The sequence below is a fragment of the Necator americanus genome, chromosome II (genome assembly GCF_031761385.1).
Source record: "Necator americanus strain Aroian chromosome II, whole genome shotgun sequence".
NCBI lineage: Eukaryota > Metazoa > Nematoda > Chromadorea > Rhabditida > Ancylostomatidae > Necator > Necator americanus.
In genome coordinates this window covers 38,280,552-38,307,961 of record NC_087372.1, presented here as the reverse complement: position 1 = coordinate 38,307,961, position 27,410 = coordinate 38,280,552, and the positions used below count along the sequence as shown (strand labels likewise).

General features: G+C 35.7%; 2 protein-coding genes across 4 annotated transcripts in view; one reads left to right on the top strand and one right to left on the bottom strand.

The window, feature by feature from the left end:
* Window positions 1-1,413: 1,413 nt before the first annotated feature.
* Window positions 1,414-8,966, top strand: RB195_020738 (uncharacterized protein; the record flags this gene model as incomplete). Of its 3 annotated transcripts, none has more annotated exons than XM_064189172.1 (9): window positions 1,414-1,536; window positions 1,603-1,731; window positions 1,785-1,901; window positions 3,060-3,178; window positions 3,973-4,126; window positions 4,200-4,259; window positions 7,409-7,478; window positions 7,912-8,024; window positions 8,199-8,966. In XM_064189172.1, 9 exons carry the CDS (start codon window positions 1,414-1,416, stop codon window positions 8,964-8,966), a joined length of 1,653 nt encoding a protein of 550 aa, XP_064045053.1. The 3 variants fall into 3 exon arrangements, with proteins under 3 accessions (XP_064045053.1, XP_064045054.1, XP_064045055.1); XM_064189173.1 differs by having other exon boundaries at window positions 8,181-8,966; XM_064189174.1 differs by lacking the exons at window positions 1,785-1,901; window positions 3,060-3,178; window positions 3,973-4,126; ... (2 more) ...; window positions 7,912-8,024; window positions 8,199-8,966 and having other exon boundaries at window positions 1,414-1,540; window positions 1,603-1,676.
* Window positions 8,967-12,146: 3,180 nt separating this feature from the next.
* The window catches only part of RB195_020737 (uncharacterized protein), a gene marked incomplete at both ends in the record, with an annotated part of 44,936 nt that continues 29,672 nt past the window's right edge, over window positions 12,147-27,410 (bottom strand). The window contains 5 exons of the mRNA XM_064189171.1: window positions 12,147-12,254; window positions 14,030-14,111; window positions 17,199-17,351; window positions 18,032-18,142; window positions 24,152-24,224. Of these exons, the coding sequence (XP_064045052.1) occupies window positions 12,147-12,254; window positions 14,030-14,111; window positions 17,199-17,351; window positions 18,032-18,142; window positions 24,152-24,224 (527 nt within the window). The remainder of the gene's footprint in view (window positions 12,255-14,029; window positions 14,112-17,198; window positions 17,352-18,031; window positions 18,143-24,151; window positions 24,225-27,410) is intronic.

Genomic DNA, 27,410 nt, shown 5'->3' with positions numbered 1-27,410 from the left:
AATTCGTTCATTAAATTGTTTTCTCCAAAAAAAAACTCTCCAACTTTGAAGTGGTGGTCCCTTCTTTGAAAAAAATTCAATTGCAAAAAAAAAAAATCGGCAAGAACTTGTCGCACATTTTTACTTTACTTATTTTCTTCTTTTTTTCATTCAAAACCGTTGTAGGTCTACATCAAACAATTCCAAAGTTCGCGGGAAGAGGGAGAAAAAGATATGAGAAAAACTTATGAAACAATTATGAAGCAAAAAACAATCAAATTATTTCGCAAAGGTTATCACTTTAATCTTTCAGCTAAAACATAGGATTTTAAAACTGCCTGCTATTCGCATTTATTATATTATATTATTCATATTTTCATGATTTTATACGTACGTTAGGATGAGGGGAGTTTCATTTGAATATGCGCTATAATTTGTCGTAGGAACTCCGTTCCCATAGTGATTGTAAATTGTTACTCGAACTTATTAACCAGCTCGAAAGTCATTTATCGGTTATTTCCGTGTAGATTTTTTTCTCGAAACGTTTCTATTGTTATGCTTTTTTCGAAAATTGTCCTGTTTTGAGAATATTTTGGAGTTTTTAAGTATGTATCTCGAAATTCTATTCGTAAGAGAGGGATTTTAAAAGTTGAAATAAGGTGCTATTTAACTTTTTAATCAACTAAAATGAGCTTCTCCTGCTCTTTTTTTGTTTTGTGCTAGATCTCTACTCAATACAAATTCCACTTTTTTCTTTTCTTTGAGCCTGGTCCTTTTTTTTCTATATTAGATTGAACTACGAAAGAAGTTTGTTTACTGTTTGAAATTCGAGAATAAACAATTGGAAACAGTGGGATCTTAAGTGAGCAGTGAGGTAGTGGATCAGCGGCCCCGGCCAATTCAATTGAACGATGGCACTGAACGTTGGTTCCGCTAAATCCAGACGGGAAAATATTTTTTAATGAAACTTGGCTAAACTTCTTTAATTAATTTAATCGATTTTCTTTGATCAATTGAACCAAATCAAATGTCAGTGGACTGGATTGAAGTAGATAAGATATTTGTTGGTCCGAATTCCGTGTGGAACGACACGGTCAGACTTCTGAAAGTACGGGCAGTTGTAAAAAAAAAAGTAGTAAGGTAGGTGTCGAAAAATCAAGGCGCGAAGCATAACAAACGGCTAACAGACTGTGAAGCATAATTTAATTTAATAATTTAATTTCTGCTCATTATTTCACAAAGAAAAAACCGCGACTATTCATGTACGCAGCGAAGGTATGTATGTGGTATTCAGTCGGATCGAAATGACCTGACGTTCGGTACAATTGCGTTAGCGGCTACATTCGAACCTTCAGAGAACTATCTTTCCAGAAAATAATTTTTCAACGGGTTTGGAGCGGGGAGAACTAACTATCACTCGAAGTCGAGGATTAAATGAATGGCTCAGACGAAGTTGGCGATGAGCCGAAAAAGCGTGTGGATGCAAACGCACCGACTGATCGAACAATCGACGACGAACTTGAGGATCCATTCGAAGATCCAGCTCTTGTAACTCATGTGAGTTAGTTGAAATTCCCCGTTAATGTTTTTGAGCATGATCTCACGGAAATGACCAATATTAAGGCATTCCTCGATATAATGTGGCAGGATTCGCACGGAAATTCTGCGTTGATGCTTGCTGCGAAAGAAAATCGTAATCTACACGTGAAAGGGATTCTCAAAATGGCTCTAAAAAGAGGAAATCTTTGGCAGGTACTGAGAAATAACTCAGTTTCTTAATAACAGAGAAATTATGACTCTATTAGATGCTTGATATGAGAAACGAGGATGGTCTGACCGCTTTGGAAATAGCTGTACGTGCTGGAAGTGATAGTTGTGCAATGCTTATTACGAGATTTGCAAAAGAAGCACAAAAAACGAGGGTGAGTCCTTCTTACGTAAATAAATAGACATAATTCCGCAATGGGGATATTCCAGAGCAATGGCTTGGCTAAATAGTATAAATTCTCCCAATTATCTGTATGCCGATTCTTATTAATGAATTCTTATTGAAAATCTTATTCATATTCCTATAAATATTTCATTTTACAATAAGCATTTACGTCTAATCACACCTCTATTTTTCCACATATGGTCACAAGTCGACAAATTCTCTGTCTTAGACCTTTTTTTCTTCGTTCGCCACCGAAATTGAAAAGTTACAAGGTTGTAGGAGTGAGCTCCACTGCTTGAGGTCACTTTTTCTCAAATTTTCAGATACAGGGATGTTAAGCCCGAAAACACAGCCTATTTGACGATTTTTTGCGGATATTCAAGGATTATACGGGAAAAACCACCTAAGGGCATCTAAGGATGTACAGTATGCTGGTTGGTAGCCAGGTATAGATAGAACTAGAACGATACTTTGTCTACGGGACCCTCAGCTCTGACTAGAAAAATGTTTTTTTTATCTAAATTATGCTAAGTTAATCCTTGACTTCGCCCTTCATCAAAGTGACATCATTTTTTGCACAGAGTCACCCATCTTGTAAGCAGCATAGAAACAAAATAGTAAACAAAAAAAACAAAAACAAGAAAAAACGTAGTAAATAAAAGGTAAACAAAATAGTTTATTATAGTAAACCGATCGCACCTTCGATAATGTTCTGGTTTTCCAGCCTCGACGTCGTTTATCATTCGGTAGACGAACAAGCAATGAAGCAAGCGAGAACGATATCACCGTAGAATTTGACGATTGGTCCACCTCCAGCCACACCATTTGTATGTTTGTTGATTTTTCTTCTGTGCAATTTACTCTTATGTAGATTTAGATATTTTCACAAGGTTTAAGAATAACAACATTACCTGGATATATGCTCAAATATCAATCATTCCAGAGAACATCGTTTTTTGCAACTAGAACCCAGAAGAAAGAGAGATTCTTTGATAGACCCACCTAAAACTGTCTCTCCTTCTCTTAAGCTAGTCACCTAATCCTACAGTTTGACAACAAACCTATCGTATTCTATGGTTATTAATTTTATGCCCGTGAGAAAATTCGTGAGATAAAAAGATTTTCGTTTAAATAATTATTTTTTCAGGCGAGTCGCCGTCCATTCCTGTTAAATGCGCATCCAAGGAGACTCTCCAGAGATAAACTCATGAATAATCTTAAACGTACACCACCATCGGCAGTTGTTCTAAATATGAAAAGAACCTGGTAAGCGTAGAATTCGTTAATCAATTGCAATAAATGCAAAAATAAATAGATGCAAAAATAAAATAAACAAATTGTAATAAATGCAAAAATAAATGCGATGCAGTAGTTTTGCAATAAATCTTAAATAAGGATCTAAGGATGTGGTTCAATGGTGTTAGAAAATGTAATAATAATCTTTTCGCACTGAACATTAGCATTATCGCCCGCAAAGTATTTTTTACTTGAGGCCATCCCCCTCACCATGGCTTTAATATAAAATACAAAAGATTTTGTTGAGTGGCGCGGCTTAAAATAATCTCAGCGGACTACTCTACCAGTAGGCGCTCGGATAATCGTAGAAAATCCTATAGATAATTGCAAAAGGTGCTCCTCATACACGCGAGAGATTTATGAAACATTCATCGGAAAGAAATCCTTTAAAGGTTATCGCGATGCAGCCAGATAATCGTAGAAAATCCCTAACAAATACTGAATAACAGTGGATGAGTCTCACATCGAGGTGAAAAAAAGAAATTTCATTTAATTTGTATGAAATAAATATGCTTGTAGAAAATTAAATCAGAAATATAGATATAGATTAAATAGAAAATTAAAGGCGGTTTTTGGGTCCTCAGTGATGTCTGCAACTCGGATTCCCTCAATGGGAACTACCTATCAATTTTTTCTTCAATATTTCACTGAGTATCTCGTAATCTCCCACTGCTTGAGATGATATTTTCACTAAAAAGAAAAAAAAAACTCTATGTCTTTATTACATTGAGGTACTGATATAGGAGATAATAAAAAAAATCCAGGCCCCCACAAAACACGATAAAGCAGCGGACAATGTCTGGAAATTCGCTGTCCTCGGCCTCAACGTCACCGCCATCCTCAAGTCTACCTCATACCGAAAATAACAAAGTGATCTCTGTCGGAGAAAAGCTGAGGTCGATTTTTTCAAGCAAGAAGGTAAGTTGAAAATATTCTAAACTAACTAGAATCATGTAAATTTTCTGATAAAGGAAAAAAATTGTTTTTCAAGCAAACAGAACCGACACCTTCAGCAATACGAGGACCACCCGAGTACAAGGATAATGGCGAGGTGTGCTTTCTGTTTCCGGAAACAATTTTCAATCCTGTTTATTGAATTGAAACAATTTCTGGGGTGACAAGATAAAAATTTATGGTTTATGGATAATTAATTCTTGACATTCTATGAAAACAGGTCAGGTAGATCACTATGAGATGGCTGTAGTTGTCAATTGATCTAATTTTTTGAATAATCCATAGATTTTCGCAAATTCTGCACTAGCAGAATTTTTTAAGACCAAAAAATGCAGAAAAAGAAAAAAGAAAAATTTGCTAAGGTTGAAGCTACCGCCAAACCTACGTGCAGTAGATTTTTTCACAAATCTTAGACAAAGACGCAGCGTTACTGCCTTAGACCACTAGAAATGAGTTTTTATATTTTTTTTCTTACGAGAATTGGAAATACAAAATGAAAAAATTGCAAAATTCAATAATTCACATCTTTTCTATATGTAAAAAGCGTACAGATATATTTGAAAAGAAAAAAATCCGTACATGGACGGTGGTTACCGGATTTTCGAGTGTCGAGTCTACTGTTACAAGAGCTTTTCCTTCGCTTGACATAAGAATCGCGTTAAAGGCATCACTCCATGAATCTGAAATGATACGGATTTCAGGTGGAGTATTCGTATACGGGATAGTAGGGGGGAAGGAGGTGATTCCGTGTATTTCTTCCTAATTCCCGGAAAAAAAACGGCTCGGAAGATACGGCTTCGAGCGTTCCGGCGCACTATTTTCTATAAGGAAATCGACTGGAGCGCTCCAGCTTTGTGCGACGTCGCATCTTCCGGGCCATTTTTAACGGCAATTAGGAAGAAATGTACGGGATCACCCTCCTCTCCATAATCTACTATCCCGTATACGAATACTCCACCTGAAATCCGTACCACCTCAGATTCGTGAGGTGATGCCTTTAAACTCGTTAAACACATAAGGCACTAAACTATTGAGTTATTAATAACTTCTGCCCACGTACCTGATGCCTATTGCTATTAATATAATGGATTACCCTAACCCAAAGGAATTCTTATTATCAGTACGCAAGTAGAACATCGGTAGTCTTCAGACAGCAGTCTAGTGTTGTGCACGCTATTTTAGATGGGAAAAATTCAAAAAAAAAAAAAACTAGAAAATTTTTAGATTTTCTCCCATCTGAGTCCCAAAAATAACTAGAAATTCCTAAGAAAAAACAGTAGTTTAGTAATCTTGTAGGGCAATCCTTACAATCTTCTCTGGAAAAAGCTACCTAAAGTATTTCTACTCTTATGTCGAAGTTATTTGTAGGTTATTTCCTCCAGACCTAACAATATGCACATAATCTAAACCTTTTTGGTCAATAAATTCCATTAAGCCCATTTTTAAACTGCCAAAAAGTACGTGTAATTAAATTCTTCATCTTTTAAAAGTGATTTCAAGCTTCTGACTTTTTTGCAAAAATTTGACTCGGCGAGGTGTCGAACCTGGGCGGTTATATTCTCATAGTGTTAACATATTGTGCATTGTGAACACGAAACGTTGATGCTCTCCTACTTCTGGAAATTATTCTGGAAATTACTTAATATAATATTCAGTAAAATATGTAATTATTTAGTACTATGTAATATTTTGTCCTGGTTACTATGCCCTTCTCCATTCACTACTCCCTACCGCAATCTCCCTCCCTTACGACCCTCCTTTCCTTGCAAACCCCTCCTTTTACGATCTCCCAATGGGAGAAACCCATCACGCGCTTGGCCCTGACAATAACTCATCATCACATTAAATGTATGAAAAACAAAATGGAAGTTATTTATTGTTTATTGGCGTCAGCGTACCAATCCGACGCACTGGGACCCATCTCCTTCTCTTTTTGGAATTTCATGACACAAGCAAACAAAAACACACACATACGGAGAAATCTCGTTACTATACTTCTCCTTCTTTTCTCGTTTTCCAGAATTTCTCCTCTTTACGTTCAATTCATTCTATATCACAAGGATTTTGAAATAAAACTAAGGATGTCTGGAGGTGACTGACTTGATAACTTACCAGATATACGAGCGATCGACGAAAGCAGTATTGCTTTGTTTTACCAGCCACCATTTCCATCAAATCTGTGAAAAGCAAAATTTTGAATAAAATTTTGCTTTTTTACAGGTTTCTACTGTTCTCAATGCTATAATTTTGAATGTATAGGATAAAAATTATCTTAGAAAAAATTAACCGCGAGTGCACTTGAGTCAGATTCAAGTTTTGCAAAAGAATAGAAGGAATAAATCCCCGATAATGAGTCTCAATAAAAATTTGCAGTTTCTCTTCGTAAAAGGATCTTTTTTTCTCCTAAGAAGAAAGAGTTAACATGAAAAGAGTATTGTAAAGTAATATTTAATGGCTACGCTATAATGAGACAATGCTGTAAACGCAGCTCAATCAGACTTCCATAATAAAATTTGTAGGATTTATCGCAGATATTTCACATTTTGCATTATTTCATTATTATTTTTTTTATTTATGTATTTATTTTAACATTATTATTATTTTATTAATAATGGTTGTCAATAAAAATAAATAACTCATAATATCACCTAAGAAAGTCCTGGAGTTTTGAGGATTAGTACCGATTTATGGTGAATTTTGAAATTTTATGGTGAAAATAATTTGAACTGTCACGATGTTACCATTAAAAGGAGCGTATTGGGAATTGACTGTGCTGGGAATAATCCGCGGAAAAATGAAGGAAAAGGCTATGATTCACTTGTGGTCACGCTCAATCCCATTTAGTAATCCAGAGAAAGACGTGTGAAACAGAAAAAGCTTTGGTTGCATCGATGCCTCAATGACACGAAATTATAACGGAAAGTAGATGCATAGCAATCCACGCTACGTTGCCTGTATTTTGATTTTTAAAGAGCTTCTGCTGATTATTTGAGTTACAACAGTTGGCTTACAAACATTCGACGGGAATCGCTCGCGTTCTATCGTGTAAGAAGTAGCATCGTTGGAGCGACCGATGCAACTAACGCTGTTTCTCACGCCTCTTTTTTTAGGATTAATAGAATAAACTGAACCTTATTACGCTAATTATTGTGAACTGCATCCTTAGTCCTAGCTTTTTGTGAAGGGACCTCAAAAATTTCCTGACATGCTCTCTGTGATTATGAACAATGGAAATCAATTTTTCAGGAAAGACGTCTTCATGAGGAAAATTCGTATCTAACTAGTACAGTTGAGCGGAATATCTCCGGTCAAGAAGGTTCGTTAACTTCATTCGCGGGAATATATGTTTCTATGATTACTGTTACTAATACCGTTGGTGCAAGTTAATTTTTTTTTTCAAAATTTCCCCGTTAAAATACTAATCCATATATAAAACTTACAGGTAAGTAGCTCGTCCCGTAGGGAATTCAACCTCGGCAGCAACTGCGACTGTATATACTGTATTTTGACCCACGGTCCGCATTTTTACTTCCATACAAAATGTGTAGTACATCCATTCTACAAATAACTCATACAGTTGGATATGGACTGTTCAAATACTTGAAATAGATATTGAATCGAAAGGGAATTTATAGAATTCCTTAGCGCTACTGTTCTTAAAGGATAAGGACAAAGTTTCTGGAGTTAGTCAATCCGCTTGGGATGCACAAGCGCGTTTTTCCTGCAATTCGTAATCGTTGAGGTCTTAGACCTTCACCGAGGTCTCACCTTCATCGACTTAAAGAAGGCCTTCGACTCAGTTGAGACAGAGGCGGTCGTGGAAGCCTTGGACAACCAATGGCTCCCTACTCAGCACATAAAGGTACTTCGAGAGTTGTACAGTAACTTCACGACCGGAATTTCGCCATCCTACAAGAACATCATCATTGACGTGAAGAGGGGGGTCGGACAGGGTGATACAATTTCACCCAAAATATTCACAGCCGCCCTCGAGAACGCAATGCGAAAGTTGGAATAGGACGACAAGGGAGTGAAGGTTGATGGCCGGCAGCTACACCATTTGCACTTTGCTGATGACATCGTACTGATAACATCCAGCATCAACCAAGCGGAACGAATGCTGACCGAATTCGACGAAACATGTGGATGCATTGGTCTTCAGCTGAATCTGCAAAAGACGATGTTCATGTGCAACAGATGGGTCTCGGATGCCCCATTCACGCTCAACGGAACGAAAATATCCGAATGCAGCAGCTACGTTTATCTGGGTCGGGAACTGAACATGATGAACGACCTGACCCCCGAGCTGGGCAGGAGGAAAAGAGCGGATTGGGGAGCGTACAAGAGCATCGAGGATGTAGTGAAGAAGACCAGGAACACCCGGCTCCGTGCTCACCTCTTCAACACCACCGTACTTCCTGCTTTGACCTATGCTTCGGAAACCTGGGCATTTCGCAAGCAGGAAGAAAACGCGGTGAGCGTCATTGAACGCGCAATTGAGGGAGTAGTGCTAGGAGTATCCCGTTTCACGCAAGTGAGGGACGGGATTCGAAGTTCTCTCCTACGTCAACGATCGAAGATTAGAGATGCCGCCGCGTTTGCCAAAGAAAGTAAAATATGGTGGGCCGGACACGTGATGCGCTTTAATGACAACCGTTGGACCAGAGCCGTGAGCGAGTGGGTCCCCCGCGATATTAAGCGCACTACAGGAAGACCGCCGACCCGATGGTCAGATTTCTTCACGAAGTCCTTCAAAGAAAATTATGATGCTCTTCGTGTCCCACGCGAAAGGAGGAACCACTGAGCTACCCTGGCACGTGATCGGGACAAATGGAAGAATTACTGGAGCCCGCTCGACCAGTTCGAAGATCAACGGGAGTCAAGGTGATCAAGGTGATCAAGGTGAGGTTTTAGAACTCGTATTGGCCTATACACAATGACTTGCGGTGGCCAGCCGATATTTCAAGTCAGCGTTTTTCTCCTCCCAGACAAGTCTGGTACCAATTTATCGGTTCCGGAGGGATGAATGGCTTGGTCAGCACAAGGTGGTTTCGAACCTCCGATCAATTGTGCAGGCAGCGGAACCTCTTGCGGACCCTCCCCACTACCGTTCTTAAAAATAAAAAAAGAATAAAATTAAACAATAAATAGAATAACTCACAACTTTGTTTGAACCTTTATCGTTAATGCTTGAAAAATTTCAGTATTTCGTTCGCCATGGTCTTATGCACGACCGACTCGACTACCACCACTTGCTCATCTTAGAAGACGTGCGGCAAGTGAAACAAGAAGAATGTCCGGAGGAGAATTATAATCAAATAAATAAATTATGAAGTTAATTTGAGCAGTCGTTAGTTCACAAATAAACTTTTATTTCACACATATTTCATCTTGTCAGAAGAAGTATCCTGACTTTTAGTGATGTTTATTTATGCTTAGGTTAGGACCAAAATGTTGATATTTCTGGTTCAACTTTTCAAATATTTATGAAAATTATAGCTAGTGTAAATTTTAAAATACATGTAAACGTAGAGAAATGTTACACTTTTTCATTCTGAGAATTTGAACCCTTAAGATGTTGATTTCGGATTTTTCTCTACTAATTATAGATCCACCAAAAAATGTGGAAGTCTTAGTTATTCCGAAAAAAAAACGTGAGACTCAATATAATAATCAATACAATACAATAATGAATATTTTATGTTTATATGTATGTTTATGTTGACTCGTTACGTAGCTGTTGTAGTTTACTCGAAGTTTTAAAACTGAATTGAGTTTTTTACATCTCACTGAGTTCTTTTCTTCCAACATTGTGCCGAATTCGGGTTTAAAAAATCTCTGTAAAAGCGGCAGTGGAGTCTTTTGTGGAGAAGGGAAAAACGTGGAAAAAAGAAAGAAAAAAAAGGACGAAAAAGGTAACGGTACTTCTTCAAGGAAATTGAAAACTCAGAAAAAGGTTAGCTATTATCGAAAAACATATATGTGCCGTGTTTACACTGTTTTACCTACTAGTAACACCTAGCCTCGGGGCAGAATGAAGCAAATGAAGTCGAACCCACGGCTTGACAACTACACTGGTGTGCAAAATTTAAAGATAACGTGTCATGAAATCGACTTGGTACGGAAACCCCAGGGAAGACGTAGAGTTCAGGTTGTAGACTACGGAGGTGAGCATAGAGCATAAATCAGTCCCCAGTTTTATCAGTCAAATCAGAGTCTAAACCCTTAAGGACATCACCCCACGAATCTGGAGTGGTACGGATTTCCTGTGGAGTATTCGTATACGGGGTCGTAGATTATAGGGAATAGGGTGATTCTGTTCATTTCTTCCTAATTACCGTAGAAAACGGCGGGGAAGATACGGCTTCGAGCGTTCCGGCGCGCAATTTTCTACGAGTTCGATTGGACCACGCCAACCTTGTGCACGCGCTCCATGGTCCAGGCCGTTTTTTACGGGAATTAGGAAGAAATGAACGGAATCGCCCCCTCTCCGTAATCTACTATCCCGTATACGAATACTCCACCTGGAATCCGTACCACCTCAGATTCGTGGAGTGATGCCTTTAACCAAAATATATCCAACATCAAAATATAGCGGAGCAAACGCTTAGAAAACGCCAGAAACCTGCGCTGGATCCGAGAAAACACCCGAATTCAATGTTATCGATGGTGGAATTCTATTCCAGAGAACATTACACAGTAATATGGACCACGAAGTAGAGAATCCTCGTAGAAGATCGATTAACCAGGCAATCATGGAATGCAAGGCTTAGATTCGTGTAAAGCGATACACGAGACAATGCCAAGGCAAACTATGTACTGGCGGATCATCTAAGTGGTTAAAATTGTTATAGAACACTAGTGTCAAGAGAACAAAAAAAAATTTTTATAGTTTTTTTTTGTAATTTCAATCCTATTCCAGAAAATATTTGAATAGTAATTTGTTCTCATTTAGTAAGAATTTTGTTAATTTTTTATAATTTTCGTAAAAATGTAATCCACTCCAAGTGGAAAAATTAAAAAAAAGGGGTAACAAAGGAAATATTTGGAATTGAGTGAGGAACTTCCCTTTGCTTGACCTCTCTCAACTAAACAAGTTTTTTTATAATGCTTCGTAAGCAAGATAGGATTCTATTACCAATAATTTTCCTTCGGTATTTTTACCGAATCATGGATATTTTCGAAAAAATCGAAGCAGGCTAGTGTTAGAGAATATTTATTGGAGTTCATTTTTTGACCGACATGACAATAATCTATCCTACAATTTGTTTCTGAGGTAACCCGTTGGGCAAAATAAAAAAAAAGAAGAAGAAAAAAAAAAGAAGACGATTACAAATTAATTTCTCCGGAATAAAAAGTGTTACATCGAAAATTAGAAATGGTGCCCAAAAACTGGACATACGGGACGAAGCCCATCGTAGCCCACTCATAGTAGCGCACAAATGCTACAAGAAGCAGCTAAGGAGAGAACAAAAATAACGAGAGTAATTAAAATTGTTTTGATGTATTCTGGAGTAATGTATAGAATAGGAATAGGAACGACTTCTGCTGAGATCAATAAGTTGACAATTATTCTGAATATCCTTAAATATAGTGAGAATTTCCACACATTTTTTTCTTTACAGATGAGCCAATTATACAATTCAAAACTGATTCGGTGAACTACATAAATGACGATGAGGAATACCGAGAGTGTGTACAATTCACATTAAAGGCTCTTAAGTATGTGGTCCTTTAATTGAACGGGGCTACATATGTAGGTCCACAAATAATTACATATATAGCATAAATGAGGAGATTAGGTAGAAATCACAAAAAAAAAGAAAATCATTCTCTGCTGCAGGACCAGGAGCGTTAACTTTCCGGATACAGTGTAGGTAAAAAACGATCGAAAAATCCATTCCACTGCAGAAATAAATACGTACAAATAGTAGATGGCTGCCTGTTTCACGTATGGATTTCACGTCAAATATGTAGTCATCGATCAACAGGCGGGTGTGATTTTTTCGTTGAATCGAAATGTTTGCGGTAGACCGATCTTTTTTGCGACTTCTTTATATGCTGGTGTATGGACGAATCGAGAAAAGCAATCCTATAAAAAAACGAATTATTTCTTTTGTACCATTTCGGAAATTTATTAAAAATTTGTTAAATATCTCAAATTTTCTTGGAAAATCAGCTCGAAGAGAAGGGCTAATGAGTATATTTGAAGATAAAAGTCATTTAATGATGATGAGTACATTTGGGAAGTAAATTCTATTATTTCATTATTTTATCGCTTTAAAACTTTATTATTTACTTTAATTTACTACTTTTTTTTACTTTTTTTTTACTTACTTATTTTATTTATTTATTTTTATTTATTTATTTACTGTTTTTTATTCATATTTATATTTATTTTTTTATTTTATTTTTTATTTACTTTATTTATTTTTTGTTTTTTTTTATTTTGAGATATAAAAAAGTTATAGTAAAAGAAACAAACATAGAAAGTTTTTTAAATAATATTTTTTAAATAATATAATACAAATCTTGAATAATATAGTGTTTTTCAAAATAATATAATATTGAAGTAATAAATAATTTATGGAATAATAATAATTTAAAATAATATTTAAAATAATAATAATAATAGTAATAATTTTTAAACACATATTGGGGTACTTAATACTTACACAACTCTTTAATAATTCTACCTGAAATATTTCGTAAGATAAAGGCTAGTTTTTCCCTTCTATGGCGCCATAAATTTCTTTCTTCCTGATTTTCTTCTCATTCCACGTCAACTGCGAAAGTGTAGCGTTTTCATCGTTGTCATTCTGAGCGCCGAAGCGCCCAACACAAATGTCTCGGGGCCCGTAAACACAAGTCAAATACTACCTACATAAACAAAACGGCGAGAGACGACTTAAGGATTTGTTGACGTTGTCTTCAACGATGTCATCCTGACATCTTATCGAATAAGAACGGGACCCGAAATGACGTGGGCTGATTTGTTTTGAAGTGATTTGAAGAAAGCTCAATAATGGCCGTCTGAGTGTGTAAAAATAAAACCTTCTACTAAGATGACCGAAAAAAATTTGGTTGTGATTTTTTTTTGAGTACACAGAATTCTTTCGATTTAAAACATCGGAAAAATTGCGGGATGGTGAAAAATTCCCACATGTTCTTCATAGGTATGAGGTGAACTCTAAGGTGTAGTTCCTCAATTGTGTTTCAATGTTAGAAGAGGAACTTTCTCTGTTATTTATTTACGTTCACGGAAATTACGAGGTTTCATACGTCAATCGTTAATCTTTCGTGTGTTCATCGTTAAATAACAGCAACATTGACGAATTCGATCGAAGATGGGGAAAAACAAAAATATAAAAACGTAAATAATTAAATGTTCACAGGATCTAGTGTGATAGCGATTACTATAATCCTGGAGAAAATCAGAAAATACCCATCCTTGTTTCAGACAAAGTAAAAGCTAAAGTGTCAGTTGTCATTATCGATTTATCCGCATTTCTACCAATTTTTGACTCGTTTTCCGCGCAGTTGTTCCCGTTTGGATATGTCAGTTAACCAGATTCTGTCTATTTTCTTCAAGAAACTCCAAGAATAAATAATTAGTCAAATCTTAATTCGGGATTTATGAAGAAAAACATTTTTACATTAGTGAATTGTTCGATTTGATCAACACAATTTGCCACCCTTTTCTCCAATAATTCAAGGAAAGAAAAAAATAAATTGTTGAATTTTCTTCAAATATATTGCATGAATTGCGGATACATCGCTTATGGTATTATCCAGCAGTAAATTTGTTAGATAAACATAGGTATAGTTGAGAGAGACAGTTGAAAAAAAAACTACTAGAAGACGAACCTTTTCCATGAGTCGATAAACATGAGCCTGTGCTCTTTCGTAAATGTTGTCTGGGAACGATGAAGGATCCTGATTTTCAACCCTAAAAAAAAAACAAAATAAGAATGACCTTGACATTTTCGTATCAAGCGTGGATTTAAAAAATATTAGGAGATTAGAAAAAAATATTTCTAAAATTTTTTGGGAAATTTAAAAAGTAATTTGTCTTCGCAAGAATCCCCTATCTAGCCGAGAAATTCGCATTATAAAATGGCACTATATTGTAGCTTCGCATTCCTTCGGTGGAGCGATTTTAAGAGAAAAATTGAGGGTTGAAAAATGCGGAAGAAAAATGAAAAATTGAAAATTTTCATATACAGCGTGATATTAATGTCTAGGGACCCTCCTCACTCCTCCGAAAATTAAAGAAAAAGTAAGTAATCTGCTTATTACTTCTGCTACAGTATTTTATGAAGGATACGAGGAACGAGTTCTTCAGAAACTTAATTGAAATGAGATGGGAACATATGTGACAGCAAGCACATTTTCTATTAAATTTGTTCAAAAAGAAGAAAAAATAAAGCCTTAAATGGAATGCATCCTTTTCTGACGGATGCGACGAATGCGACGGATGGGAATAAAATATGTGGGGCTGTGCAATGTATTAAACGACAGCTGTGAATGGAATTTTAATTGAAATAACTATGTAACTTTGAAATATTGTTACCTTCAAATTAATCACTTGTAAATACAAAAAAAATTTTTAAAGGTTACCCTAGATTTTAAAATATTTATTCAATGTCATGCTTAATTATTTTGTTCACTAGAGCAAAATCTAGAATTCACAACTGAAAAATTAAAAAAAAACCCTGCACTATCGCAAATTCGAGATAGTTATGTGAACGGAGAATTCTTTCCCCACCCCCCAGAAAAAAAAAGAAAAAAACTACAGTGCGTTTTTTTCTTTCTATGGTTTTCTTTGAAAAAAAGTAATTAAACGACAGAAACATTTTCTTTTAAAAATTAGAAAATATATGAGCGAATAGCTTAGTCGATCTTATGGTTGCTATGCTTTGTTTTGAGATCTCACCTGGAGACCAGGAATTCAGAATTTTTTTGAAATTTTCTAATTTAAGTAAAAGTGATAAAATGTGAAACACATGAAATTTTTTCTCGCAAGGAACGGAACGAATCTCTAACTAACTGTGCTAGAAAACAATTCATTCCATTCATTGAAAACACGGCACGTGCGATCGTGAGAAACCTAATTGAAATCCCACTAAGTCAAATGAATATCAGGCGCTGACGTAAAAACTGATGAATTATGGGTCCCATTTGCTTGGGAACCTCATTATTTCGGAATTTATTAGTTTTTCGGTTTATGCATGTTGATGTAGATGATCAATGATCTTTCAGCTTTTAGGAATGAGAGGTTAAAATTTAAAAAACGTTTATAATGAACAATTAAGCATTTATATTAATAAATATGCTTAAAAGTTTATTAACTCACTCCTACTCCTCCTTACTCACTAAATTATTTATTTTGAATATTAATTATATTTTACTGTGTATGTTGACAGAGAAACTCGATTGCTGGGAGAAAAATGAACGAAAAAACATAAAAACTTTACAACACATAAATTATAGTTAAATTAAATAAATATAAATATATGTACATATAAATTATAAATTATAAACATATAAATTTCGTTATTCCATGACGACTTTAGGAATCGGTGATCAGCATTTGACCAACGACATTTGATCTACAGGGCGTCAATTTGCGCGCGAGGACTGTTGGATTAGCTCACGGATTTAATCCTGTGACTCGTTACTCACCTACCTTTTCCCCATTTTCTCGACAACAACCTCGTTTTTTTCTCGGATATTTTTATAATATTGCTTTCACGTGTCTTATCGTAGAGCATTGTTTGTAGTTAATTAGGATTCAAAGGTTCAGGTTACTCATGTTTGAGTACGCCCTCGTATCTCCTCGTATTTGGTCAAGAACACGTGACCTTGGCCTGGAGGGAAACAAACAGTGCGAGCGATAAAAAACCACATAGAGAACGGCCACAAGAAATTTGCTCACATGGATAAAGGACAAAGTGTCTGGATTTAATCAATCCGCTTGGGATCCGCCACCACTTCCACTTCAATTCAGAATCGTTCGAGGTTTACGAACGTGTAACTGGCCCCTACAATGACTTGCGGGGGCTAGCCGATGTTTCAAGTCAGTGTTTTTATCCTCCCGGGCAAGTCTGGTACCCGGACTTATCGATCCCGGAAGGATGAAAGCCTTGGTGAGCACCGGGGCGGATTCGAACCTTTGATCGATCGTGCTGTCGCAGTGGAACCTCTTACCGACTGCGTTACACCCGCCCTTTCCACGGTTGCTCGGCGATTTTCTGGCAATGGTTTTTCATGGAAAAGATGCATTGTACCATTGGTAACCCAGTAAGAAATATGATCTTGCCCTCAAAAGTAGTCGCAGAGGACCGTTTTTGTTTTTTTCCAGTTACCTTATAAGGAGGTCATCATTCTTTTATTATATATTTATTGCATACTTGTCCAGGTATAACGTCTATTCTATAGTTAGGTGTTATTATGGTGCACTGAATTCTTTATGTTGATGGATCGCATTTTGCTCCAGAACCATTAAGACAGATGATAGAGGCTGAAGTTGTAAAGATGGATCGTTTCCTACATACCCTACTTAATGAAATTCCTTGAAATAAAAAAGTTAAGAGAAGTTTTCCTAGAAAAAGTGGAGTTTCCTAGAAATGCAAGTGGTAAAGGAAGGATTTGAGGACATCAGTGGCTGAAGGGAAGTTCAGGCAGGACCTCACAACCCGCTGGATGGATCCGAACAGCAACCGATGGGGATATTCTGAGCGCGCTCTGGCTGCTCTGGAGATCAAACAGCACGAGGTCGGATGCGTCTGAGGACGAGACCTCCACCTGGCGATGATGCGAATAACCGCATTATCCCCTAACATCCGTCATTTAAGTGATGTAAGTCATTACCGGGAAGAGGGAGTTAATGTAGTTTATGACCAACGAATGATGTGTGAGGTAGAGGAGACAGGAAATGGTTTAATATTTCGATTATGTGTGATTCATAAGGTTATATCTGTCACCAAAATTTGATAATTTGCTTTGAAAATAAAAGCAAATAATGCAAACCAACCGATCAATAATATCAGTTCTGGTGTCGTGATCGATATTGATAGCCAGTGGACTTTCCGAAGCGATGAACGTTTCGAACATTTCCAGTACGGTACGCTCGAATTCTGGTCGAGATTCAGATGAGCAGACAGTTTTCAGCTCTTCAACTGCCCACCTTAAAAGAGAAAAAAATTTAGAAGAGAATTTAAGCTGAACTTTGTCTCGTTAGTTTTAAGACAGTAAAAATTCCCGGAATCTCCCACCATCTATCCGTAATCGGCGTAATTTTTTGCCTCCTTATACCCTTAGCTATTAGGATCCTAATGTGGAATTCTGTAGAATTCCATAACTAATTTGTTCTTGCAACAAAGAACATTTTACGGTCACTTACTACTTAGTTTTTAGTAATTTTACCTGTAGAATTCCTTTAAATGTTACATAAAAGGATGTTTTGCCTTATCGATGCTTTTAGATGCCCAAATTACATGGATTCGCCTCTAGGCAAATAGTAATCTTAGAACTTAGGCGGTGCCCTGGGAAAAATATCCTGCAAAGATTGAGAGGTTCAATCACATGTTCTGGTAATCGTTACTGTAACCAGGGACCCAATGTTAGCACTGAGAACACGGTTTTTTGGGACTGTCGTAAAATATACTCTAATCTGGTTAACTTTATTGACTGCTGTGGTTCCTCCACATATCCTGCAGTTCCTATTAACTGCAATTTTCCAAACTCAAGTTTTGCTTTTTCATTTTTCATTTTTCTTCAATTTTTTTCATTTTTTACTCACTAATTGAGGGTCAAATTACGAACATTTATTATTAAGAACGAAGTAGTAAATGCATATGAACTCACCAAAAAAGTATATTCTCCTCGGAATACTCGGATTGCAAAAATTTCGTGAATTGTGCACGTCCATCAGCATCATAGATGACATGATCGAAAGCGAACTGCCATTCATTTGGGCTTAAAGAAAAAAAGATACTTTGGGAAATGATGGAAGGATGGATCTTAAATTAGTATGGGGAGAAAAAAGAAAAAAAGAACACGAGAAAGAACAGCAGAGAGGATACAGCTGTTTGGAAGATAAACGCTCTTTTATTGGAAGGAAGTACGAAAAAAAAACCCTTCAGAGATTGAAATGTTGTAGAAAAGATGATCAGAAAGTCACAAAACACAGGATTTTCCTAATTTTTCGCACAACTGATAGAATGCTAGAATATCTAACATTGTGGGGAAACTTTTCTAGAAACTCTAGAAATTACGGAATATTAAAAAAAAATGAAAAAGAAAGAGATGATATTGTATTAAAAAACCAAGGATTCCAGGATTTTTCGTAATTTTTCTTCTGATTGCCGATTTTTTGTGCCAATTGTGCCAAAAAAAAATCATATTGCTTAACCGAACATTCGTTGAGGTACGTCCCTAGCATACGTCCCTCATCACGAGGCACTGAAACATTTGCACCGCCATCAAGCGCTAAGAACGATCACACGAAACGATGTAAGAATGATAAATGGACAAAAAAAATGAAAAAGAGAAAAATGGAATCGCATTGAGTGAAAAAAATTAACTCATAAATTACCTCACCCCGTAACAAAATGCACAGCTAAATCGCAATGTCGGATTTAGGACAGATATCCATGAAATATAAATTATCATTGATCTAACACTTAAAACAGTGGTCTGAGCAGGTAGCTACGTTGCTGTTTTGTTTTCCTTCAATTATTTTCTTTCCTTTACTCAAAAATATAATATAAATGTATTTCTTACTTATTCAGTTATGTGATCCGAAGCTCGGTTTATTTCATTTATTTACTATTTTATATTAATTATTATTACTATTTTATATTCACTTATTATTATATTTTATTTATTTCCTTATTGTTTACGTATTTTATCTTGCTTTATTTCTATATTTACTATTATTTTATTATTATTTCTATTTATTAATTCATATTATCAACATGATCGACACATTTGAAGTAGTAGTAGTTTCAGAGCATTGCACTTCTCCCCACCATCCTTTCCCTTTAAAAGTTCTTGGGCAAAAAAAAGATGCAAATTTTACACCTCTCCTATTTTTTTCTGCAACGAATATGTTAAAATGTTTTTGAGAACATGACGAAGAAATCTTCCTTGAAAATAAATGTAAAATAAACGAATCTTTAGAGGGAAATCTTTCGTAAAGCCGAGTACGTTTCGCTCCGGAGATCCCTGTTAGAGTATTAATTAGCTTCGTTTTTGAAGATGATCGATGAGGCTAACGATACGGTAGCTCAGCCAAATTGACTCTAATGTTTACACTAAGAACTCTACAAAAATTCGCTGCTACCCTGTGAGAACTGAGGGGAAAAATATCTCAACGAAAAATACGTTTTTTTCTCTGATTGTTGTCATAAGATTCAGATTACGTATGTAATGAGGATCAATAGAACGATTTAAAATCGATTCCAATAAGGTCAGTATAATCCTGAAATTCTTCTAGAAATTCTTGCAAAACTATGACTAGGTTTAGTCATCTCTGCTTGGTGAATTTCTTCTATTTTTTCCCCATTTAAAACCAAAGTTCAAGACGAAAAAGGCGACTACTCCTTTCTAAGCGGTACAAACATCCTATAGATCTTTTTTTTTAATTAAAAATAATAGCTTATTAGTTCTAGCGAGCGGTCTTCGTGGTGCGCCGGCGATAATCCGTGCGTATTCTTCGCGACATAGCAATTACAGCCGTGATCACCACCGCGGAACACAAAGCAGCCGAGGATGGCTTTCCACGAAACCTTGCTGCCTGCCGAACCCCCTGGATGCCTGGGGAGACGATGAGGGAGGGCTGTGTTCCTCTCTCACCGCATTAACTGAATAAACCTATCCGATTTCAACAGGAAGTGAGGACTGAATTTTGCCGCGCAGCCGTGATCCTTCATGAGCAGGCAATTATTCCAAAGAGAATTCCTCCTCCTCGTGGATAATTCGTATAAGAACACAGCCGAAACCGGAAAGGCTTGGAAAAACATATTTCAATTATTAAAAATTCAATTTCTTCCAGGAGCTCACCTAAACTATATTAAATATGCATTTATTTATTCAAGTGTTAAATATTTATATTACTAATATTAATACTGTTTCAATACTATTATATTATTTAAATTTTATTCATTCACTATTTATTCATTTTATTCTTTTATTTATTTTACTTTATATTTTTTCATTATTTATTCATTTTATTTTTTTTTGCCATCTAAGAGATTTCTTTCGTTAAGAAATTCTCAATCGTGTTTTAATTCAGAAAAATTAGGAATTCTCTGGAATAAGAGGAGCGTCTACCGATTCTGAAAAGGCAATTCTTGGCCAAGTGAATTTTTTAAAATTAAAAAAAATCTATGAGTCACATCCAATTATTTACTACGCACTGCAATTTAGCTACGGTAACATTCAATCCATAAAAATATTTTATGATGGTCCCCGTAAATATCTTAGATTTTTTTGAGATTGAAAATATCGACAAACGATCCTTATTCATCCCTCTAAAAAATAAGTGTTAGAAAAAGGCTGTAGTAGGAAAGGGCAGGTGGATTTTCTATCCAGACATTAATTTCTTAAAAATTCCACCTGTCAGCTGTCGCCACCTGCTGTCTATGACTTACTGAGTATCGTTTCAAGGACATCTGTTCACTTGCAAATTTTTTTTTAGAAAAACTTTAAGGTCTACTTGTATTTCGAAGTAGTTTTCTAGAAAAGAAAATAATTAAATTAGCAATGAAAATTTATGCCCTTAAAATCTCCAAAGTTATGTCCTTAAAATCTCCAAATTTTATTGGTTAAATGCTCTAGGACCGTTTCCGTACAAAATTAATAAAATCTGCAAAAATTTCTTTTAAAATTACATTGTAAAATCTTCCATCTCGATGAACAAATTTTCTCTTTAATTTTTTTGAATTTTCTCTTTTTAATTTTCCCTCTTATCCACATATAATCTACTTTAAACATTCTTCTATTCATCCTCCTTTCCATTTATTCAAACTATATGCCTGTAATCCTATCCTCAATCCATCGTGATCCTCTTTAGCATTTAATTTTCGCTCTCTAACACTATTTTCTTCTCGCAAACGCTAAAATGTGAGGATGTTTGATAGCTTATTTATTTATATCATTCTTTAGAATCTATCATAAACATAAATTAACGAGAACCCGTCGCGGTGAGATGAGGAGAAGACGTGGAGGTGTCGATCGAGCAATGTCCGCTCGTAAACAATAAACATTTAGTGGAAAACGTGCGTAGGTTGTATTCGCCGATGTTGATGAATGCCATTACGAGCCGGTTAATAACTGTTGACGGATGGTTTCATCATTCCACAAAAAAAATAACGACGAAGCCGTGACATCCGTAATGAAGCGAATTCACGTCATCCCATGATGTGGATCCGTCATAATTGAGGTAATTTTAGTTGCTGGTAATTATAGAGCGTTTTAGTCTGCACCAAAAATGTTGCATACGAGGTTGCGAAATGTATGTGATGTAGGAAAAAATCCATAAAATAAATTTAAAAAATCCAAAAAAATTCTTAAAAAAAACTAGTACTTCCCATAATTTTTCGATTTTCTCGTGATAACAATGAGTTGCACCAAAATTCAGGCACCACACTATCGTAAAGTCATCCGGAATAATCAGGGATTAAGGGTAAATCACAACCGTGTACGGTAGAAATTCGAACAAGCGGTCGTCGCATAGGCTACATGAGAATTTGACCAGTTTTTTTTGACAATAATTAAGTCGAAACAATGATTTTAAGATTTTACATCTTATTATAAATATTATTTTTCGTTAATATATATTATTTCTCAAGAACAACAGGTATTAACGTCCTCAATTTCTAAATTTTTAAACTAAAGGATATAGCGGATTATGGAAATATTCTAGGATATTATGAAATATAAGGAAAAATGCTGCTGAAACATTTGCACCACGAGTGAAAAAAAAAGAACTTCACCTTGTTCTTTCCAAAGATATAGGTCATAGAAATTCGCTGATTACATTAATTTTTCGCTTAAAATATCCCCTTTCCGATCGAATTTAGCGTTCATCGGCATGGAATTCTCCGTTCCTATCCTCCAGAATCACATTATAATTTAAAAGAAGCAGACAAACTTTGTAGGATCCACAAAAATTGATGATGCACACACACACACTGATGCATTCGATATTTGATGTGCCTGGCACCAGGAGGGACCGTAATAGTCGATAAGACTTGGATGATTAATAAAAACTAAAAAAAATACCATTATCATCAATTTAAATGCAAAAATTTGTCACGCTAACCTATATGAGATGCACTTTGTTCCTCTGCATATTTTAACCACCACCATCTCTTCCTCTTTCTCTTTTTTTCCTTTCTCTCACCCCCTCTCTCTCTCTCCCTCTTCATCTATGAGCCTCCTTCTATTTATTGTTCACTCAATGTTAGCAACTAAAACTAGCTGAAGTAATTTTCTTGTTATTATTCACATAAATTTCCCTTGAAAATAAGTGAGCACAGCCCACAAAAAGGAAAAATCTCCGATTCCAGCATCATCACTGATCCAGTGGATCGCCTTTCCTATACGAAAATGAATGAATGCAGCAAATTTGTGCCACCGCAATTTTCTTATAACAAATCGTACGATCAAATTTCTGAAACCTTTTCCTATTCCCGGAAATTCTCCCGAACGATTACGTTTTTTTAATATTCGCTAAGTAGCACCGCACCCCTGAAGCGTTTAAAGCTTTCTACTCCGGAAAAGTGTACTTATGGGATATCGCGCTCCTACGGCCTTGCCCTGCATATTTTAATATACAGCCGCTTACGACATCCAGTGGAAGGGAATCTGTCGATCTGTCGAATTGTTTCCTTAAAAATTCAAATTGTCCGAATTCCAGACGTAAACAATGAATATGATTATTTCTTTAAGCTTTCCTCGAAGCAGAGGATCGTAAGAAAATTCACATTCCCACGGATATTTTCCTGGAAATCTAAAAATATTCTTCACCAGTAACATTCTCGCTGACGTTGTCCCAAAACCAAAAAAAAAACAGCTGAATAACAAAGCTAACGAGAGAATCCACGTCTCATTTTGTGGATTTTTCGAAAAGAGTAAGAAAATGGAAAATTCGAGAGGCAGAGATTGAATATTCACATTTATTATTCATTTAATAATATTTTACCTTATTTTATTTTTGTTTTATTTAATAATATTAATATTATGTATTCGTATTTCATATATAAACATACATAGAATCCAAAAAAAAACTTCATGCGACCAAATTATAAACTCAGGACATTCAGGACATCCTGATTAAACCTGATTTTGTTCCTTCTGTTCCTGGAGAATTCCATTCAATAAAATTATTAGCTCATTCACAGGAAAGTGCAATTAATCCGAAGCCGACATGAATAGAAATGGAATGGATCCAAGAACATTCTTTTTATATTCAAGCTCCCTAAAAAAATCCCACGGAGCAATAAAAAGAAAAGGGCATCCAGTGAAGAAGAAATATGGAAAACAAAAGATGTTTGGAGCGGAAACGTAAGGCGAATGGAACATTTAATTATACATCTTTATATTACTTTCAAAAAATATTCATGTAGACGTTCTTATCTTATTTAGAAACAAATTTAGCGCTTATAAAGAATAATTTTTCGGCAAATATCGAGATGTTATTCTAAGAATTCAAGTTACGATACAGTTGAGTGTCATTCGAGGATTTGGAGGATTCATTCCGTAAATAAATGGCATTGGAAGAGCTCCAGAATAGCTCTAGCTTACATTAATCGGCGATGATGACTGGATGAAATGAAATGAGAGAAAAGAAGAGATGGTAAGAACCACACTCAGAAGAAAATATCCAATGAAAATATGGAATTCAGGAGAGGATGACTACATACAGTCACGGAACCTGACCACTAGTTCAACTTTAAAAAAATTAATTTTAAAAATTACCTTAACCGTGGCGATGTTGTTCCCGGTACATTTTGATTGGTGCCATTTTCTGCTGATCGCCGCCGTCGTTCACCTGAAAACACGCAGGATCTGTGCGAAATTATTCCATAAAATGAGGTAAACCAGAAAGAAAAAAAATATTCCTGTAAGTACCACCATGGAGTGAGTGCTCTAATTCTAATGTAATAGAAGAAATTTAGCTCTTCCCCGTACATTATCCATAAAATTCCCAAAATTGACCCTTTAAGGAATTACCTCGAGGAAGTGAAAGCTGTTTGAGGAGCTTACGAGGTGAGCGCATACTGCAAGTGAGGGAATGGTCCGCCCACCCATCGCGGCCTCGGCGGCGGCCTTTTTTTCCCGTGATTCCATTGCCACAAGAAGGAGGAGGAGCCAGGAAATCTCCCAGCAATCTCATAAACCTCATGATATGGAAGAATTTGCTAGAAATTTTGTGCAGCACAAAATTTGCCGATAACGTTTTTGGGCTGTTTTTTTTCGGGGAAGAGACGAAAATATTAGCCAGGAAATTTCACGTAAGCTAAATGTGACAGGATCGGTTACTAGGTCATCTGCGGAAGAATATTCCAATAATTTCTACTTAGGTTCTTGTTTTTTTGTTTTATTTTTATTTTATTTTGAGAAAAATCGACAAGATGAGGAGAGAAGCTAATGACTGAAGGGAAAAATTCGCCACCAGCTTCACACATTCATCAACAACCCCTTAATAACGCGGCAGCTTTGGGATATCCCATTGGGAAATCGCCAACGTTGACCAGGTAACATATCCAAGGAGGAAGCAGTAGTAAAAGTCATCGCTAGGATATTCAAAAGCAATTCAGTTAAAAATTTATATCCCTCATCAAAGAAGTGTGTTTTAATGGGAGGAGAAGAAACGAAAGACGTTCGGTTTAGTTTTTCTTAGTAGATAACTAGACGCACTTTTCAATATTTTCATTTACCTATCGTACTTTTAATCTTACCAAAAATTATTCTGACTTAGTTCTAGCAGATTCAACCGCAACTATGAATTAATCGTAAATTTTCTTTCTAAATTTCGGGCCTTTTAAAATAGTTCTTTTTTAATTTTTTTTTTATTATTGGGCCGTTCCAGTAAATTTTCACAGGAAAACAAGTATCGATGTTAGCATTCAGGTGGTCTATTATTTTAGTAGAGAGGTCACTTTGCTATTTTAATAGAAGTTAGTTATCTATAGAAAAATTAAAAAAATAATTTAAATATGAATTATTTACATTTATGGAATAACTCAACCGCCCCCTCCCCCATCAAAATTAGCAAAATTTCCTCAAGCTTTGGAATTCTGCGTCTGCAAAGACGATCACATGTGCGTTTTGCGGAAAGCCAAATTGATCTTTCTATTCTCATCCAGAAATGGAGACTTTTTTTCTGCAGGGGGATATTTTCAAGTTTAAAAATCAGAAAATTACGTTTTCTTGTTATCCCAACGAGGTTTAGGTAAAATTGGCTTTATTATCGGGCTGACGCCAAAAAATTACTTAGTTGCTAACGAAAATTACTTACGAAAATTACTTAAGAAAATTACTTATTACTTTACTCGAAGGCAATTTTTTTAGAAGCTACAGTTTCAGTTTCAACGCGATCCAAGAGTTCTGCGTCATCTGAAATCCCACGATTCACCACGGAAATACACTTATCATAATCCGTTTTTCGTTTCGATTCCCTGGACACAACATCACAATCCACACTAATAACTCCGTTGATTAAGAACTGCTGTGGTCTCTGAATCACACGAATGTGATATTGGTTTATTAGTTTCGATTCGGGGCGCCACTTCATTCAACTCACGTCACTCTCCCCCGACTACTATCTCATTTCCGGTTACGATAATCTTATTTTTACGGAATGTCAGCGAGGAAAATCCTCGGATACTGAATAGCATAAATGAGAGACGACGTCCAAAAAAAAAACGCGCTCTACTCGCATGACTAACCATGCATCCAGCTGAAATCGAAATATCTGCTTCTATATTTGCTTTCTTAAAAGCGCTTGCTGCAAGAATTCCAGAATTCCAATGCGGGGAAAAAAGTGCAAATCGTGTAATCGTGTGCAAAATTCCCACACGATTACTTCATGCACTAACGGTTCTGCAAGATTTCAGCAGCAGTGAAACTTTTTTCCGGATGAGAACGGGGAAAGAAATATTATTTCGATGTTAAAATTCGCGCAAAAGCAATAAGGTTGATAGATCCTAAAATTATCAATTATTATTCAAATTAAATTCAAATTATAAAAATTTATTTTAATCATATACACCATATGATGATCCCCATCTAACAGAAAGGGATTGTCGATTATCAGTCATTCTGGAGGAAACTCTTATTATTTCCAGAAAATCTTTTTTTTTTTCAGGAATAGCAGCCGGGAGTTTACACCTGATCTGATCGGATTTATCACTTTACGGTGTTTACTTTCATTTATTCCAGGATATCAGGTTGATTGGTGAATTTCAAGAAAAAAAACAACTACAGCAGCCAGAGAAAGCATTATTCTCAATATAAAATAGAGATATAAAATAAAAGTACTGCCGGATTTTTTGGAATCACTTCTTGAGACGTTAAAATTTTATTTATTACTCATTTTAAATTTTACTAGAGTTATTTATTCACACAGAATCATTAATATTTATTTTGAAAGTTTTTTTCACTGCAAATATGTGATGCATCGCGGTTCCACCAAGTTCTTGAAAGTGTGGATATATTGGATCACCTCATAAATGATGCTGTAGTCCTTTCATTTCATTATTTCATTATTTATTTATTTATTTTTCAGAATTACGTTGAAGAGAACATTTTCCCTCATACAAAATGTGTTCTCCTCCATTTCTCGAATCCTCTTCCGATGAGTTCAGATGGATTTTCAATGCCCCTCTTCTAATATTTATGTGTTTTTAACGAAGAATGAAAGAAAAAAATAGTTTAATTGAAAAGATAGAAAAATGGTAATCATAGTGTGCCCTAATAACAAGCATATTAATTTAATAAACAAAAAATATATGTAAAATATAAAATATATAAAATATGTAAACACAAATACATTCCAGAGGTCATCCTGCAATGACTGGGAACAGCAAAAACTACCAGAATGTAAAATAAAGAAAAAACTATAAATATAAGTATATTAAGATGCAAACAAGGATACAAATGCAGATGTAACAAAATAAAAACAAAAATAACTTCTATTGTAAAAAAAAACACTTGCGCATGCTCACCTCAATTT